Source organism: Plecotus auritus (assembly GCF_963455305.1).
Source record: "Plecotus auritus genome assembly, chromosome: 1".
NCBI classification, from domain to species: domain Eukaryota; kingdom Metazoa; phylum Chordata; class Mammalia; order Chiroptera; family Vespertilionidae; genus Plecotus; species Plecotus auritus.
Genome location: NC_137770.1, coordinates 4,354,137 through 4,371,944, shown reverse-complemented (window position 1 = coordinate 4,371,944; position 17,808 = coordinate 4,354,137). Strand labels below are relative to the sequence as shown.

The window sequence follows — 17,808 nt, the reverse complement described above, 5'->3', positions numbered from 1 at the left end:
GCAGTGGCGAGGGCTGCTGTGGGTGCAGCTCGCGGGGTGGGGGGGGGGGGGTAAGGGGCGGGCCTCTGCTCCGCCCGGCGCCAGCGGTTAAGCATCTATCCCTCCGGCTCTCGCCAGCCGGCGGCGCCTTGCGCTGAGCGGGGCCGGGCCGGCCTCGGAGGAGGTGGAGGCCGGGTGAGCCAAGCCCGCAGGGCCCTTCCTTGGGGGCGGTGGGAGCTTCCCCGAGGGTCCCGGAAGGCTCGAGGGGACACGTGGTCCTCGAAGACGGATCCCGGCCCGCGGGGGACCTCGTTTCCAGCCCCGAAGCGCGGTGACCACGCCCCCCTGCTCCCGACGGGTGACGTCACGCAGCGCGCGGCATTGTGGGGCGGGGCCAGCCGGGGGAGGGGCGCGAGACGCCATTTTCGGCAGCGGCAGCAGCGGGCAGGAGCCGGAGGGGCGCGGGCGGCGGCTGCGAGGGGAGCCGCGGGGACAGCGCGCGGACGGCCGAGGATGCTGTGGGGAGCCCGCGCCGGCGCCCCTCGCTCGTGACCGCGGCGTCGCACCCGAGCGGCCGAGGCGGCGGTCCCGCTGTCCCGCCCCGCGCACGCGCCGGGCCTGGAGCTGACAGCGCGAGCGCGCCCGCGAGCAGCACGGTGAGTGCGGCGGCCGGGCTCCCCGCGTCCCTCCCCTTCCCTCCCGTTCCGGCCGCCGCCGCACCCACGGCCCTCCAGGTGCGGGTTTCTTCGGCCTCGCATCCCCGCGTTCCCGCCCGGCCCCGCGTCCCGGCCCTGTCCCTGCATCCCCGCCCGCGCCCCGCATCCTCCCAGCCCCGCCCCGTCCCCGCATCCCCGGTCCTGCTCTGCATCCCGGCCTCACATTCCCACTCCGGCCCCGCAGCCCCGGTTCTACTCCTCCCTCATCCCATTCTGTCACCGGCCCCGCGTTCCCGCGCCGGCCTTGCATCCTTGTCCCGGCCCCGCATCCCCGCCCGGCTCCGCTCCGCATCCCCGGCCTCACATTCTCTCCCGGCCCCGCATCCCCGGCCTCACATTCTCTCCCGGCTCCGCATCCCCAGCTGCGAGCGGGGGCGGCCGTTCCGGGAACAGCTGCGGCCCGGGAGCCGCGCCGGGGGAGGTGGCCGCCCCCGGGAAGGCGGCGCGCGGGGTGGGGGACGCGGGGAGGGGCGCCGGCCGGCTTTGCTTTGTCCGAATCCTCCCTCTTCCTTCCGGCCGCCGCCCTCTCCCGCGGCCCCGCCCTGGGCCGACGCGCCTGTCACGCTCGCGGGCGACGCGGGCCCGGCCGGTGGGAAGCGCGGGGACCTCCCGAGGCCGCCGGACCTGGCCTCGCCCGCGTCCCTTCCCGTCCCTTTAATAAACAACCAGGCGCGAGCCGGTCCACCCGCGGCGACCACCCAGGCTGGCGCCGCCTGGTCCGGAGCACTGGTTGTCAGATTGGGTGCAGCTCTTTCCTTAAAAACCTTAAAATAAAGGGTTAAAAAAAGTGAGATTCATGCGCGGCGACGGGGTAGCTTTAGAACTTGGGGTTGGTAGAGCCAGGTACTTCTGTGTTAGAAATTCTGTATTGTGGTTCCCTATTGCTGTTTTATTATTTAAGCCACACAGTGAGACGACACATTAACGTGTCACAAGGAATGCTCGTAAAGGGATGTTTTCATGAAGTGCGAGCGCAGCGGCCCCGAGACGCCATCTGAAGCGCTGCGCGAAGGGCAGCGAGTCCTGCGGAATTCCTCGCGTTGGTTAGGTGCCAAGGCTTTTAAGCGCAGCGTGGCCAAGCCATGGGTGGGCACTGGCTCCAAACACCTGGCCCCAAGCAGTTCAGGGAAGACCGTTAGGGCTGGGGCGACCTCCTGAAGGCTCCAAGTTCTGGGTTTGCCTCTCTGCACGACCGGCACCAGCCCGCGCGGGCATTGGGTTCCCTGTGCTGTCTCCTGAGTGTCTGTGGTTAAGCAGCGGCACTAAATGTTAAAGATTCTCCGGGGGGCGGGGGTGGAGGCTGTAGGAGCCCATTTCTCCCCGCCTCTGAGAATGCAGCATCATGGTGCAGCGAGCCTGGCGGCCCTGGGTGTCCCCGAGGGGCGTGGAGGGCCGGGGTGACCTCACTGTGGCCTGGCTCCACCGGGCGGGCAGGCGCGGCAGTGTCTTGGAGAAGCACTGTGACATTCCTTAGCAAAGGTGGAGAGACATGCACGGGAGTGCCGCTCGGGAGGGCACCGAGCATCTTGACTGAATGGCGCGTTAGGAAGCTGCCTCAGTGCCACGAGAAGGCAGTGTGTCGCTCTCCACGTGAACTACCTGGAACAGTGTAAAAAGGAAACCGGAAATAGAGAAGTCACATAAAATGTAGGGTTTGTATAATCTGAAAGCATAAGTGGAAGCTGATAAGAAACCAGAACTCTAACAAAGTGATGAGTAATATCCTAAATAGAAGAACAGGAACATTTTAAGTGTCAGATTTGGGGGCATAAAATAGAAATGACTGGCATATCAGGATGGTGAGAACATGGTCTTGCTTGTCTGTTGAGAACCAGGGGACGGCAGGTGGGTGCTAATTAGCAGTTGGTGATGCAGAGATAAAGACGGTGGCCAGTGGCTGTCCTGGGCGCTGAGTCTGCAGGGACAGGAAATGGATGAGCCCCGGGATTAGTGATTAGATGGGGCTGCGCTGCTGCCCTGAGGCGGTGATTCCAGAGCGGAGGCTTGAAGAGGACAAATTGGCCACTTGAGGGTGGGGCTGGAGGTAGTGGTGCTGCTTAGGGAGAGCTGGGGTGGGTGCTGGGTGAGAGCTGGGGTGGGTGCTACTTAGGGAGAGCTGGGGTGGGTGCTGGGTGGGAGCTGGGGTGGGTGCTGGGATGGGAGCTGGGTGGGTGCTGGGGTGGGAGCTGGGTGAGAGCTGGGGTGGGTGCTGGGTGAGAGCTGGGGTGGGTGCTGGGGTGGGTGCTGGGGTGGGAGCTGGGTGAGAGCTGGGGTGGGTGCTGGGGTGGGTGCTACTTAGGGAGAGCTGGGGTGGGTGCTGGGGTGGGTGCTGGGGTGGGAGCTGGGTGAGAGCTGGGGTGGGAGCTGGGTGAGAGCTGAGGTGGGTGCTGGGGTGGGTGCTGGGTGAGAGCTGAGGTGGGTGCTGGGGTGGGTGCTGGGTGGGTGCTGGGTGAGAGCTGGGGTGGGAGCTGGGTGGGAGCTGGGGTGGGTGATGGGTGGGTGCTGGATGAGAGCTGGGGTGGGAGCTGGGTGGGTGCTGGGGTGAGAGCTGGGTGAGTGAGATGGAAAGGTGAGGTCAGGACCAGCTTGAACAACATGCCTGGGGGTGCTTTCATGCTGAGTGTGGGAAGGAGGGCTGGAGGATGCCAGGAGTGAGGTGACATTTAGAAGCTTAACTAGTGTGGCAGGTGCTTAGAACTGAGATGAGACTAGTTAGGGAGTCATTAACCCCGTGAGGACTGAGCAGAGTGAGGGCAGTGCCGGTGGGAGCAGAGGAACAGAGGATTTGGGGCTGGGACACGGGGTAAGGGTGGGGCTGCGGGCAGGCAGGAGGGGTGGGCAGCATGGGCAGCCAGAGCAAACTCCTGAAACGCAGAGGGTCCCCTCACCCCTCTGCTGAATGTTCCCAGCGCAGCGACCTGGGAGCGCCCCGCCCGTCTACCCCCCCCTCACTGAGGCGCACCTCTCTGGGCATGGTCCTCACTGCCCCCTCCTGAGCACTGCACTTCCTACTGCGCTGGACCGTGTCCATTATTTTCTTCCGGGGCTTCTTGTCTGCCCCTCCCTCACCTCACACTCCCCACCAGGTGGGTCCTTACCTATTGTATGCATTGTCAGTGCCTGGCAGGGACCGTGCTTAATAAACATGTATTGAAGGAAAGCATCTGGCAGTGGTTCTCAACCTTCCGATGGTCTCAGGCAACCCTGCTAGCGGTTCTCAACCTGTGGGTCGCGACCGCTGCTGTAGAGCCTAAGACCATCGGAAAACACAGATATTTACATGACGATTCATAACAGTAGCAAAATTACAGCTATGAAGTAGCTACGAAAATCATTTTATGGTCGGGGGTCCCCACAACATGAGGAACTGTATTCAAAGGCCGCGGCGTTAGGAAGGTTGAGAACCATGGGTCGAGAGGGACTTCCTGGTCTCTGCAGTGACTCAGGCTGGTGGGGCGGAGGGGGCTTCGCACTTGGTTTTGGGTTAAATCTGAAGTGTTTTGGGTGGCCGGTGCACTAGCGGGCCGGTGGAGGTTTAGGGCCGGAGCTCAGGACAGATTTATGCTGGAGATAAAGATTTGAGAGGCGCATCATATTGGCTAAAGCCAGTTGAGTGTCCTTCATGACCTCTTCTAGAGGCTTCTTACCGTGGGCGTGGACGGAGGGGCCCGAAGGGCAGCAGGGTGCCCCCGGGAAACGGGAGGGCGGGGCTTGGGCACTGTCACATTGGTTCAGAGGTCAAGGAGGAGTTGGACAGAAAAGTCTGTTGGATTTGGCATCTAGGAGGTTATTAATGACCTTCCAAATTTTTTCCGAGAATATTCCTTCCTGCAGAAGGAGGGCTCATTCTGAGAGCTGAGTGACAGTGGCAGCAGAGGACCCGGCCTTTTTCCCAAGGCGCCCTGCAGCCCCTGGCTGATCTGCTCTCAGATAAAAAATGGATCATGATTTTATTTTGTTTTAATTTTTGGAGGCAGATGGAAGCAGTTTGGATCTATGCTTTTGAATGTCCCTGCCTCTGAAGTTTACTGTGCTACTGCTAATACTAGTGAAACTGGTAACGGTGAGGTTAGCACCATACCAGGCACCATACCAGGCAACCACCTCCATTTTTTTTTTTTAAATTGGTTTTAAAGAGAGAAGGGAGAGAGAGAGAAGAACACTGATTTGTTGTCCTACCCATCTATGCTATCATTGGTTGCTTCTTGTATGGGCCCTGACGGCATCAAACCAGAAACCTTGGTGTATCAGGGTGACACTCCGCAGGGCTCCACCTCTATTTTCCGTGGAGGAAACGTTGGGTTAGAGAGGGCAAGTTACCTAAGCCAGCAGGACCTGGCTGTGGGGCCGGGCTTCGGACTCAAGTCCTTTACTTGCAACAGCCTCGTTATCACGAATCAGGATAATAATGCGGAGCCTGCCCTGGCCAGGTGTCTGTTGGTTGGCAAGTCATCCTGTATTCCAACAAAGATTGTGGATGTTTATCTCTCCTCCTCCTCCTCCTCCCCCCCCCCTCCTCTTCTTCTTCTTCTTCTTCTTCTTCCTCTCCCTCCCTCCCTCTCTCTCTCTCTCTCTCTCTCTGTCTCTCTGTCTCTCTCTCTCTCTCTCTCAATAACTAAATAACAATGCAGTTCACACCCAGTGTCTGTGGGTGAGGGTCTGGCATGGCTTATCTGGACCCTCCTGAGCTCAGGCTCCCGGCTGCTCACGTGGGCTTGAGTGGCGTTTCCCCTCTCGAGCTCAGAGCAGCAGAATTCAGGTCTTTTGGTTGAGGGCTAGCGTCCCGTGTTCCTTGCTGGCTGGCTCTCGGCTGGGGGCTCTCCTCAGGTCCTAGCCGCGGCCCCTTCCCTCTTCAAAGCCAGTTGTGGGGAACCTCCTGCAGCCCGGCTTCCTCTCACACCGAGTCTCTGACTTCCAGACCCGGATTGACAAGGGCTCATGTGATTAGGTCAGGACACTGGCTAACCTCCCTGTTTTAAGGTCAGCTGATTTGGGACTTTAATTACATCTGCAGAATCCCTGCACTGCAGTCCCAAGATTAGTGGTTGATTGAATAACTGGGAGAAGGTGTGGGTACACCAGGGGCTAAGAATCTTGGGGGGAGGCATCTTAATCTGCCTATCACATCTCAACTTTATTGTGTTCTCAAAACCAAACCATTCATAGCCATCTTTCAGTCGACATCCGAATAACAATTTCTGAGTCCATACAGCATTAATATACAGCAGTTAGGAAATTCTGCTTTAAAAATTGAAATACACTTGCCCTAACCTGTTTGGCTCAGTGGATAGAGCGTCGGCCTGCGGACTGAAGGGTCCCGGGTTCGATTCCAGTCAAGGGCATGTACCTTGGTTGCGGGCACATCCCCTGTGGGGAGTGTGTAGGAGGCAGCTGATCGATGTTTCTCTCTCATCGATGTTTCTAACTCTCTGTCCCTCTCCCTTCCTCTCTGTAAAAAAATCAATAAAATATATTTAAAAAATATTGAAATACACTTTCTATGCAGTGAAATACTAAGATTTTGACTATAATTTTCATTCAGTTTTGATTAATACATATCAAAATAGAGCCCAGCCCTAGCTGGTGTGGCTCAGTGGATAGAGCGTCAGCCTGTGGACTGAAGGGTCCCAGGTTCGATTCTAGTTAAGGGCACATGCCTGGGTTGTGGGCTCGATCCCCAGTAGGGGGCGTGCAGGAGGCAGCCAATCAATGATGATTCTCATTATTGATGTTTCTATCTCCCTCTTCCTCTCTGAAATTAATAAAAATATATTTTTAAAAAAGATCGTGAGGCGGTAGTTTTTTTTTGTTTTTTTTTGTTTTTTAATTAGCAATAATCATGCCTCGGATAAACCTCATTGGCTACGATACTGCCACTAAGCAAAGCGGCGGCGGTAGTCTTTACTGCAGTGACAATACACCTGAGTTTACTTTATAAACAGGTTTAAAAAAAACAGCCCAGACGTGTGGGAGGCAACCAATCCATATGGCTCTCACATCGATGTTTCTCTCTGTCTCTCCCTTTCCACTCTCTTAAGTTACTGGAAAAACATATCCTCAGGAGAGGACTAACAACAACACAAAATAGAGCCCAGGGAGTTCCCTTGAGCCCCTCCCTCCCCAGACATGAGTTGCCCCGCAGGCAGCGCTGTCCTGATTTCTGAGCACAGGCCAGTCCTGCCCTGCCTTCTGGTCTCAGGGAGGATGCTACCCGGTGGTTGGCTGGTTGCATCCCGCCTCTGTCGCTCAGCCTAGCACTCGAACAGCACCCCTGCTGTGGCGTGGGTCCCTCCGTTGGCTCCTTTCATCCCGAGCGAGCGGGGCTGCCCTGTGGGCCGGCCGCCGTGGCCATTCTTCTCCAGATGGCCTTCGGGCGCTCTGTGCCGGCTGGACGCGGCCTCGGAGGGGGCGGCTCAGGCTCGCTGCACGGCTGACGTGTCCCGAACCTGCCAGTTTTGCCAAGTGGCTGTGCCTTGGACTCCACTAGCAATGAGCGCGCGCTCCCGTGGCTCCCGCCCTCTCCTCCTCTTCTGTTTTTTTTTTAAATATATATTTTATTGATATTTTACAGAGAGGAAGGGAGAGGGATAGAGAGCTAGAAACATCGATGAGAGAGAAACATCGATCAGCTGCCTCCTGCACACCTTCCACTGGGGATGTGCCCGCAACCAAGGTACATGCCCTTGACCGGAATCGAACCTGGGACCCCTCAGTCCGCAGGCCGACGCTCTATCCACTGAGCCAAACCGGGTTTCGGCTCCTCCTCTTCTGTTAACATCCCTCCCCGGCTCCGCAGGCCTTGCTGGTCCTGAGCAGGGCCTTCTCCTCGGGTCAGTGACGGCTCCTGGACCAGTGGCGACGGCGCTTCCTCCCTGCCTGCTGGCCTTGTGCCCCGCTTTTGAGCAGTGTCTGTCCTAAGGGTTTTGCCCATTTAAAAAATTGGGTTCTTCGTCTTTTTATTGTTGAAGGTTGGATTTTTAAAAATCCTCACCTGCAGATACTTTTTCCAATTGATTCCTAGAGTGGGAGGGAGGAGGGAGAGAGAGAAATATATCGGCGTGAGGAGACATTCATTGGTTGCCTCCCCGCATGCCCCTGCCGGGGCTGGGGAACTTGCAACCAAGGAACGTGCCCTTGACTGGGCATCGAACCACAGACCCTTCGGTCCACTGGCCGACGCTCTAACCACTGAGCACTGGCCAGGGCGAGTGTAGGAATTTTTTTGTGTTTGGGTACAAGTCTTTGTCAGATACATATGTTGCAAATACCTTTCCCAATCTGTGGCTTAACTAATTTTTTTGACTGCCTTTTACATGTTCTTTAAGGAAAGTGGAGGCCTTATTCATTCAGTCAACGCTTATCCCATCTTTTTTTATTTTTTATTTTTCTGCTTTCTCTCACCCAGTACTTTTAAAACTTGATGAAGTCCAGTGTATCAGTCTTTTCCTCTTATGGTTCCTGTTTCCTGCTATGGCCTCTGTTCTTGTTTCTGAATAATTAGGAAATGTATGCTGCCTTGGGAAAACGCACGATCGGAAAGATGTGAAGGTGTGAGAGAGAGCTGCCCCTCTCCCGCTGCCTTCCCCTGCCCCTTCCTCTTCCCCTGCCCCTTCCTCTTCCCTGTCCCTTCCCCTTCCCTGCCCCTTCCTCTTCCCCTTCCCCTGCCCCTTCCTCTCCCCCTGCCCCTTCCTCTTCCCCTGCCCCTTCCCCTTCCTCTTCCCCTGCCCCTTCCTCTTCCCCTGCCCCTTCCTCTTCCCCTTCCTCTTCCCCTGCCCCTTCCTCTTCCCCTGCCCCTCTCCCGCTGCCTCTCCCCTGCCCCTTCCTCTTCCCTGCCCCTTCCTCTTCCCCTGCCCCTTCCTCTTCCCCTGCCCCTCTCCCGCTGCCTCTCCCCTGCCCCTTCCTCTTCCTCTTCCCCTGCCCCTTCCTCTTCCCCTGTCCCTTCCTCTTCCCCTGCCCCTTCCTCTTCCCCTGTCCCTTCCTCTTCCCCTGCCCCTTCCTCTTCCCCTTCCCCTGCCCCTTCCTCTTCCTCTTCCCCTTCCTCTTCCCCTGCCCCTTCCTCTTCCCCTTCCTCTTCCCTGCCCCTTCCTCTTCCCCTGCCCCTTCCTATTCCTCTTCCCCTGCCCCTTCCTCTTCCCCTGCCCCTTCCTCTTCCCTGCCCCTTCCTCTTCTCCTGCCCCTTCCTCTTCCCCTGCCCCTTCCTCTTCCCTGCCCCTTCCTCTTCCGTGCCCCTTCCTCTTCCCTGCCCCTTCCTCTTCCCCTGCCCCTTCCTCTTCCCCTGCCCCTTCCTCTTCCCTGCCCCTTCCTCTTCCCCTGCCCCTTCCTCTTACCCTTCCTCTTCCCCTGCCCCTTCCTCTTCTCCTGCCCCTTCCTCTTCCCCTGCCCCTTCCTCTTCCCTGCCCCTTCCTCCCGGCAGGAGAGCTGGGCTTCACGGCTGGTCTCCGGGTAGGAGGAAGGGCACTCCATGCAGACGGGCCGTTGGTTGCCACTTACATGCCAACTTCGCTTCTGCTAGGATGCCGCGCTGCTAGCATTTTTCCTTGGGAAACAAGCAGTTCTTCCCACGTCGGAGCGCATGCTCTCGACACGCAGCACCTGTGTGTGCTCTCAGGCACGCGGGCCCACGAAGCTGTTTGCTCTCCGCTTTTCAACCAGGGACTTGAGTAGCGACACCGGCCTCGCTCGGCTCATTCACCCTTGCTTTAGGAAAAAGTGGGTGCTCCTGGTTTCATGGAGCACCTTCCCGTAGTGTCTCATGCTTCCAGTTTGCACCTGTGAAGAGGGGCCTGTGTCTTAGGCAAACAGATGGCCTCAGTGCTCTGCCCAGGCCTCGCCAGGGCTCTGCCCGGAGGTGGGCGGCCTGGCCTGTTTTTTTAAATCCTCTCCGGAGGGCACCGTCCCAATAGAACTTTCCTTGTTTTGAGGCAAACCATTCAGAGACCCAATTGTCCACTTCTTCGTAGGTTTTGAAGTGCTGCTCAGAAAGTGCGTGTGCCATCGATGGGAACAGGTGGTCATCTGAAGGAGCAAGGGCTGGTGAACACGGCGGGTGGGCTAATACTTCCCAGGCAAGATCTTTTTGCGTGTCTTTAACGGGTTTTGAAGTGTGTGATGGTGCGCAGAATTACTTTGCCGTGTCTTCTGGCCCGTTCTGGTCTTTCCATGATCAAAGCGTGGTTCAAATTGATTATCTGTTGTTGGTAGCGATCAGTATTAACGGTTTCACCTGGTTTTAGAAGCTCATAATACACCACACCTTCCTGATCCCTCCTAACGCAGAGCATTGTCTTCTTTCCAAAGCGATTTGACCTTGTAGTCAATGTTGATGGTTGACCTAGATCAACCCATGATTCTGTGCGTTTGGGATTCTCAAAATAAATCCACTTTTCATCGCCAGTCACAGTTCGATGCAAAAAAAAGACCTTTCGTGCCGTGGAAGCAACACTTTACTGATGACTTTCCGGTTTTCCATTTGTCTTTTTCGCTCAGTTGATGTGGCACCATTTTCCTTCCTTTAAAATCTTTCCCATTGCTGGTAAACGATCGGAAATTGTTTGCTGAGCAACATTTAATCTTCCTGCAAGTTGTTTCTGAGTTTGACATGCATCTTCATCCAATAATGCTCGTAATTGTTGGTCTTCAAACTTCTTTGGTTGACCTGGACGTTCTTTGTCTTTAACATCGAAATCATCACTTTTAAAGCCTTTAAGCCAGCGTTCACAAGTATCTTGAGATGGAGCATGTTCACCATAAGCTTCCCGAAGCTTTCAGCAGCACTTTTCTTCAGGATAAAGTAATGAATTTAAACTTCCCGCAAATGCTCTTTTTTTGGCACAAAACTCGACATTTTTAAGTGTAAAAATATCTATGATGTTAACACCTTCAGCAAATTGGACATATGAAGTTTTAATAATTATTATTTTTAATGTATTTTTATTGATTTCAGAGAGGAAAGGAGAGGGAGAGAGAGATAGAAACATCAATGATGTCAGGGAATCATTGATTGGCTGCTTCTTGCATGTCCCCCACTGGGGATCGAGCCCGCAACCCCGGGCATGTGCCCTTGACCGGAATCGAACCCAGGACCCTTCAGTTCACAGGCTGACGCTCTATTCACTGAGCCAAACCAGCTAGCGTGGACATACGAAGTTTTGAAGCTTGTTGTCAATACAACAAAATAACATCATATCAAATCGCACATACATCCACATATGTGTAACTCCATCTATTGAAAAAAATCCGCATTATTAACCGGTGCACCTGGTGTGGTTTACATATGAAAAATGTACAGGGCTGTCCAGTTCCCGACATTTCATCAACCTGGTAAGAAAGCTGCACCCACGCCCGCTCCCTCCCGCCCGCGCCCACCACTGATCTCCTTCCGGATTCTGCGCGCCCTCGTGTAAGTGGAGGCCGGCACCGTGTGGCCTTCTGCCTGGCTGTGTAGGCGGCACAGTGTTACCTGTGTTGTAGTGCGGACCAGTGTTTTGTTCCTTTTTATATCCAACTACTCCGCCGTATGGCTGCCCTCATTTTGTTCATCCGCTCACTCATCAGCCGATGGGCATTCGGGCCGTTTCACGTCTTGGTTATTATGAATAATGCCACAACACTGGCGGGCAGGGTTCGCGGTTGCCACCGTTTCATTTTTGGAGCATTTGTTTGCAAGGGTTTAGGTAAGCATGTTTTCATTATTCTTGGGTGTGTAACCTGGACGGAACTGAGGCTCCGTCATCTAATTTTCCAGGGTCTGACCGTTGTATCATTTAATCCACAACACACTCTGTAATCTTGGGTTCCAAGGTAAGAATGTCTAGTCCATCTGGGCTGCTGTAACAGAAGACCATCAGACAGTCAGTTCTCACAGCTGTGGTGGCTGGGAGATGATGACGCTGGCAGAGCCAGTGTCTGGTGGGGACCTGCTTTGGCTCAGACACCATCTCCTTGCTGTGTCCTCACGTGGCGGCAGCGGGAGGGGGAGTCTGTGGGCCTTTTATTAAAAGAACACCAATCCCATCCTAGCTGGTGTGGCTCAGTGGATAGAGTGTAGGCCTGCGGACGGAAGGTTTCCGGGTTCGATTCCAGTCAAGGGCACATGCCCAGGTTGTGGGCTCGGTCCCTAGAGGGGGCTGTAGGAGGCAGGCGACGGATGATTCTCTTTCGTGATTGATGTTCCTATCTCTCTCTCCCTCTCCCTTCCTCTCCGATGTCAATTAAAAAAAAATATATATATATATATATATATTTATATAAAGAGCGCTAATCCCGTTCATGAGGGCTCCTCTCCTGACCTCCCAAAGGCCCGCCCACCTCCTCATCCATCACCTTCGGCATTAGGTGTCATTCAGACCGTGGACTGCGTGCTTACTTCCCTGAGTAAACTTGGGTTGTTTTCTGCAGGCACATTAGAGGCTCTTTGCTTTTCCACGCCCGCCCCCTCTAGGGCAGGACCGTCCCCCTCTAGGGCAGGACCGCCCCCCTCCAGGGCAGGACCGCCGCCCAGTGCTCCCCGGGTCGGGCCGTGGCGGTGTGCAGAGGTGGCCGGCCCGCCAGCTGAGGGCTTCCCGCTGTGCAGCTCGGCGTCTCTTGGAAGAGCATCTCGGATGCCATGGCCCACCTTGCTTTCTCTCTGCTTCCCTCGGCTGTGTCCGTAGGAAGTACATGGCCCAGTCACGAGCGGTCAGAATGGCCGTGTCTTCCTTGGCTGCCTCTCTCTGTGCATCCACATTCCTTTCTGGAAAAGTTGATATGTAAGGGCCCAGCCAGGTCGCTCCGTGGGTTAGAGGGCTGTCCCCATGCGCCAAGGATGCAGGTTTGATCCCTGATCAGGGCACACACAAGAAGCAACCAGTGAATGCATAAGTAAGTGGAGCATCAAATCGATGCCCTCCCTCTCTCCCCCTGCCTCTCGCTCTCTTTAAAAATCAGTAAAATTAAAAAATGGATCTGTAAGTCACACAACCTGATAAAGTGACCCGGGGCGGATGCTCCTTTCTTCTCTGGCCTTTGCTCTCTTGTTAATTTTTGAGAGAGGGGGACGGTTGTGGTAAATAAAATTTGTCAGATTGGTGAAAATCGTATCGCCTGCTGATTAGTAGAGTTTGATTGTGTGAGGGTACGCTTAGGAGCTGATCAGGTGGAGGAGATGGGACACGAGATCATCACGTGACGGTGACCTGATCACCCATGGGACAGAAATTCAGTCTCTGACCAGAGCAGTCTCTAAGGCGGGCGGGAGAACCTGACAGTTCTGCTTTAACCTCTCCCTGCTGCGTGTTCAGCGTTTCTGTTCTCGTCTCGGTGTCAGGTTGGTCTGTCTGTCCTGTGGCAGAAGTGTCACGTCGTCCTGTGTGGGTGGGAGGGTTGAGGAGGTTCCTTTGCCTGCCCTCCGGACAGCCCGGTCAGGTGTTACCCTGTGTTCTTGCTGGTGAGCTATGAGAGGCACAGGCGTGTGTGCCCCGTGTGCACGCGCACTCCTGTGGCCGGACGCACCAGCAGGGCGGCGAGAGCGTAGATTCTATTCCTCTTCTGCCCAAGTCCGTCCCCACCACCCCCCGCCCCCCATGGAGGTCTGTCGCTGTGCCTCTAGCTCTCGGAGTCCGGAGTGCGTGGTGTCAGCCTGCCCTCGGCGCCTGCGTGGGCCGGAGGCCAGCCCCGGTCAGGCCTCACCTCGTAAGCCCGGCTCTGCGTGGGGACGGAGGACCAGGGCTGCGTCACGTGGAAACTGCTGAGAAGGTCGCTGCCGGCGGCGGGGAGGGCGCCTCGCTTCGTTTCCTCCTCCCTCTGGGGACCCGCTGAGTCCTGTTCACCGGACACCAGGCCTCCGTCGGCCGGCGCGTGTGCCCTCAGCAGCGACCGCGTGACAGTCCGAGAGGGGCGCGCAGGACGGGACACACGAGGCCCTGCTCTCCTGGGGCTGGCAGTGCCCTTGAGAGCCGTGAGCTCAGTGAAGGCCTCGCAAACCGCCCTGCCTTTTAAAAAATTACTGATTTTAGAGAGAGAGAGAGAGGGAGAGAGAGAGAGAGGGAAAGGAGAGAAGCATGGACTCATTTCACCTGTCCGTGCAGTCATGGGTGACCTTGTATGTGCCCTTGTGTGCGCCTGCAGCCTAGGCCTGTCAGGATGACGCTCACCAGCGGGGCCGCCGGCCAGGCAGCCGCCTTCAGTAGAGCTTGTGTCTCGGAGGTGAGACTGGGCAGGAACCTGCGGTTCTGAGGAAGCCGCCCCACAGCCTCCGACCTCAGCTCATCCCTCTCCTCTCCTCCTCTCCTCGCAGCTGTCTGCGCCCACTGCGTGCTGGCAGTTACCACACAGGGCTGGGGGGGGAGGGGCCGGGGGCGGGGGGGGGTTTCACACCTGCTCTACCCCAGGGGGCGTGCCCCCCGCCCCCCCCCTGAGGTATTTTTTTTAAAATTGATTTTAGAGAGGAAGGGAGAGAGATATGAGAGAGAAACATTGATCGGTTGCCTCCCCCGCATGCACTCTGATTGGGGACTGAACCCGCAGCCTGGGCGTGTGCCCTGACCAGGAATTGAATGTGGGCTGACACCCAGCCGACTGAACCCCGCGGCAGGCAGGGCCTCCTGGGTCTGCAGCGCGCTCACCTTATGCCGTCAGCCCCGCCTGGGCTCCGATGTGCAGTCCTCCCCCTCCCCTCAGTGCTCCTGCTCCTCTTCCAGCCTGACCGCCTCAGGGCACCTGGTCAGCAAGCCGGAGACCTTACTTCCCTCCTGCACTTCACAGGAAAAATAAGACTGCAGACCCTCCGAGAACATTTTGTGCACGGAGGCCGTGCGTTTTGGAAATGCCATTTGGATGTTTGTTGCTTGTAATCTTTGGCATTCGTTTCTGTTGCTGCCATTCTTTCCATTAAAAAGTTCAGTCATAGCCAGGAAGATAATTAAACTGGTCTGCCAAGGAAAGACAGAACCAGTGTAGAATATTAAATCAATACACATACTTGGTATTTGCCTACAAAAATACTAATTTACAGTCTTCGCTCAGGTATCTTCTTAGACTGTAATGTACGTGAGACCTCGGCGAGACGCCTGATTTTTGCCTTTTCCGTTCCAGAATGTATGACAACATGTCCACAATGGTGTGCGTGAAGGAAGACAGGCTGGAGAAGCTCACGCAGGACGAGATTATTTCCAAGACCAAGCAGGTGATTCAGGGGCTGGAAGCGCTCAAGAATGAGCACAACTCCATCCTGCAGAGTTTGCTCGAGACACTGAAGTGTCTGAAGAAAGATGACGAGAGTAACCTGGTGGAGGAGAAGTCCAACATGATCCGGAAGTCTCTGGAGATGCTGGAGCTGGGCCTGAGCGAGGCGCAGGTAGAAGCAAGGGCTGCGGGCATGGCCGAGCCGGGCGGCGGGTTCAGGGCGCCTCACTAACCAGAATGAAGATCCTTATAGAGCAGGGGTCCTCAAACTTTTTAAACGGGGCCAGTTCCCTGTCCCTCAGACCGTGGGAGGGCCGGACTATAGTTTAAAAAAAACTATGAACAAATTCCTATGCGCACTGCGGGCCCGGGACGCGTCGGCTGCTAAGCAGGACAGGCAGCGGCCCCCGGCGGGCCAGATCAATGTCCTCGGCGGGCCGCATGTGGCCCGCGGGCCGTAGTTTGAGGACGCCTGTTATAGAGTAACAGAGGGTTATGCGTGTTAGATACGTGACGGTTGGTTTGGGCATGTCTAGACTTTAAAAAGCAGGGCCAACGTGTCCTTTAGGACTGGATTTGGCCGCACACATCAAAACACAAAGCAGTGGCTTCCATCTCACAGACTGTAAAACAAGCCCCAGGGCAGCTGTCCCGGCCAGGGTCTGCGGCTGCCCGGTCACCAGGGACCCCAGGCCCTGCCTGTCCCGCGGACTAGGACAGCTCCGCTGCGCCCAGGGCCCCGCTCTGGCGCCGGGAGGGCAGGAAGGGCGCGCTGGCTCCTTGCTTCCTGGAGCTCGCGTGGAACGCTCTGCTGCCGCCTCGCTGCAGGACGCTCCGAGGCCACGCCGCGTGGGGGAGACTGGGAGTGCCATCTTGCCCCTTACAGTGCCCGGCTCTGAGCAGGGCGGAGGGAGCCTGGCTGTCGGCCGGCAGCTGCTGGCCTCTGCGGCCCCAGGCGGGGCCGTGTAGATCTGACCCGGCCGTGGTTTCTGTCGTGCCGGCACAGACGGGAGACGCGAGCGTGCGGTGCCCCTCGCCCCGTAACGGCTTTGCCGGCACACCAGGTAAAACTAGGCACTTGCTGGCTTTCTTCCTGTTGGTGGCACTGGAGCAGCTGCGCTGCCCGCTCACCAGCTCCTGCTGCCGTGGAGGCGCTCCCTCCGCACCCGTGCCGCCCTCGCCCTCGCGGGGCCCTTGCTCCTGACCCTGCTCAGCGCCAGGGAGAGAACGTGAACGTGTTCGGTTGCTGCGGAGCTATTGTGTTGTCAGTTCTGTTGTTGAAACGTGATGTGAACATGAGCTTCCTTTTTAGTTTGGCAGATGTTGGTTAGGAAGGAAGGAAGGAAAAGCTCGCCTCTGGAGTTTCAGCTCTCACCCCGGGGAGGATGAGGAAGGGGGCCGGGCAGGTGGCAGGTCTGAACAGCACAGACCGAGGCCATCTTCCCAGCTTCCTCTTGTGCTCCGTTCCCAGGAGCACGCAGCCGCTCAGTCCCCAACGTTGCTCAGGGCCCGCAGGCACAGTCTTGGGCAGCCCCTCGCTGGGACCCCTGACCCGTGATGCCAGCGGCAAAGATGCCTTTCCTTCCCGTGGCACCTGGCAGATCTGCCTGCCCTTCCTTCCCCTTCGTGCCACCCAGCCCCTCCCAGAGTGACCACTGCACACTTCGGCGCGCGCACACACACTGTCACGTGGGGGCACGTCGCGAGAAAGTGCGTTGGAGCTGTCTGGATGGAAAGTAAAAATGCATTTTTATCAGGAGAGTAGCTGTGCGTCCATTGCTAGTCCACTTGAGACGCTCTCAAACAAAGCGCATGTCTATTTTCTGTACATGTTCTGGGCGTGTGCTACTCCTGGGTGTCCCGGGTGTGGCCTGTGACCGAGGTGGACACGGGAGTCCTGGCACGTTGGGGAACGAGTCGCAGGTGGAGGCCGCGGCTCGGGGCCTGGTGGAGGGAGGCGGGTCTGGGACCGCTGCCGCAGCCCGAGCGCCTGTCTGCAGGTCATGATGGCCCTGTCCAACCACCTGAACGCCGTGGAGTCGGAGAAGCAGAAGCTGCGTGCGCAGGTCCGCCGCCTGTGCCAGGAGAACCAGTGGCTGCGGGATGAGCTGGCCAACACGCAGCAGAAGCTGCAGAAGAGCGAGCAGTCTGTGGCCCAGCTGGAGGAAGAGAAGAAACATCTGGAATTCATGAACCAGCTAAAAAAATACGACGACGACATCTCTCCGTCTGTGAGTGGTTCTGGAGGAGCGTGGTGCTGCTTGTCCCATGGGGTGTGGGAGGGGCTTCAGCACAGGGGCAGGGTCTCCCCTCCAGGGACGCACTCAGCAAGATCGCGGGTTGGGGTCCTGGGCCTGAGTCCCTAGGCAAGTCATAGACATTCTCCTTTAAAATTTTTAATTTCCTTTTTGAACTTCTTTTTAGTTTTTTTTTTTCTTGAGAGAGGAAGGGAGAGGGAGAGAGAGAGAAACATTGATGTGAGAGCAAAACATTGATCAGCCACCTCCCACACACCCCCCCAGCAGGGATCCAGCCCACAACCTGGGCATGGGCCCTGACCAGGAATCGAACCAGCAACACTTGGGTGCACAGGACGGCACCTAACCAACAGCCACACTGGCCAGGGCCTTTTTCTTTCAATTCTCACCAGGATATGTTTTCATTGATTCTGGGGCAGGGGGAAAAGGGAGAGAGGGAGAGAGAAACATTGATCTTTTGCCTCACATGTGCGCCCTGATGGGATTGAACCCACATGTGCGCCCTGATGGGATTGAACCCACAACCTGGGTATGTGCCTTAACCAGGAATCAAACCCATGACCCTGACCCTTCAGTGCAAGGGATGATGCTCTAACCACTGGACCACCGGCCAGGACCAGAGAAGTTCTCTTTGCCGTATTCTTTTCATGTGTGTTTTTTAGAGGAAGGGTCAGAAAACGTAAAAATATTGTAAC

General features: G+C 56.7%; 1 protein-coding gene across 19 annotated transcripts in view; it reads left to right on the top strand.

The window, feature by feature from the left end:
* Window positions 1-374: 374 nt before the first annotated feature.
* Window positions 375-17,808, top strand: part of KLC1 (kinesin light chain 1) — a 47,145-nt gene continuing 29,711 nt past the window's right edge. For 5 of the 19 annotated variants that reach the window (XM_080668928.1, XM_080668925.1, XM_080668931.1 and 2 more), the window contains exons 1-3: window positions 495-635; window positions 14,766-15,027; window positions 16,856-17,086. In XM_080668928.1, the coding sequence (XP_080525054.1) occupies window positions 14,767-15,027; window positions 16,856-17,086 (492 nt within the window). In that variant the 5' untranslated portion in view covers window positions 495-635; window position 14,766. Of the gene's footprint in view, window positions 636-14,765; window positions 15,028-16,855; window positions 17,087-17,808 lie in introns of all 19 variants that reach the window. The other 14 variants (XM_080668929.1, XM_080668914.1, XM_080668918.1 and 11 more) reach the window with 7 other exon arrangements.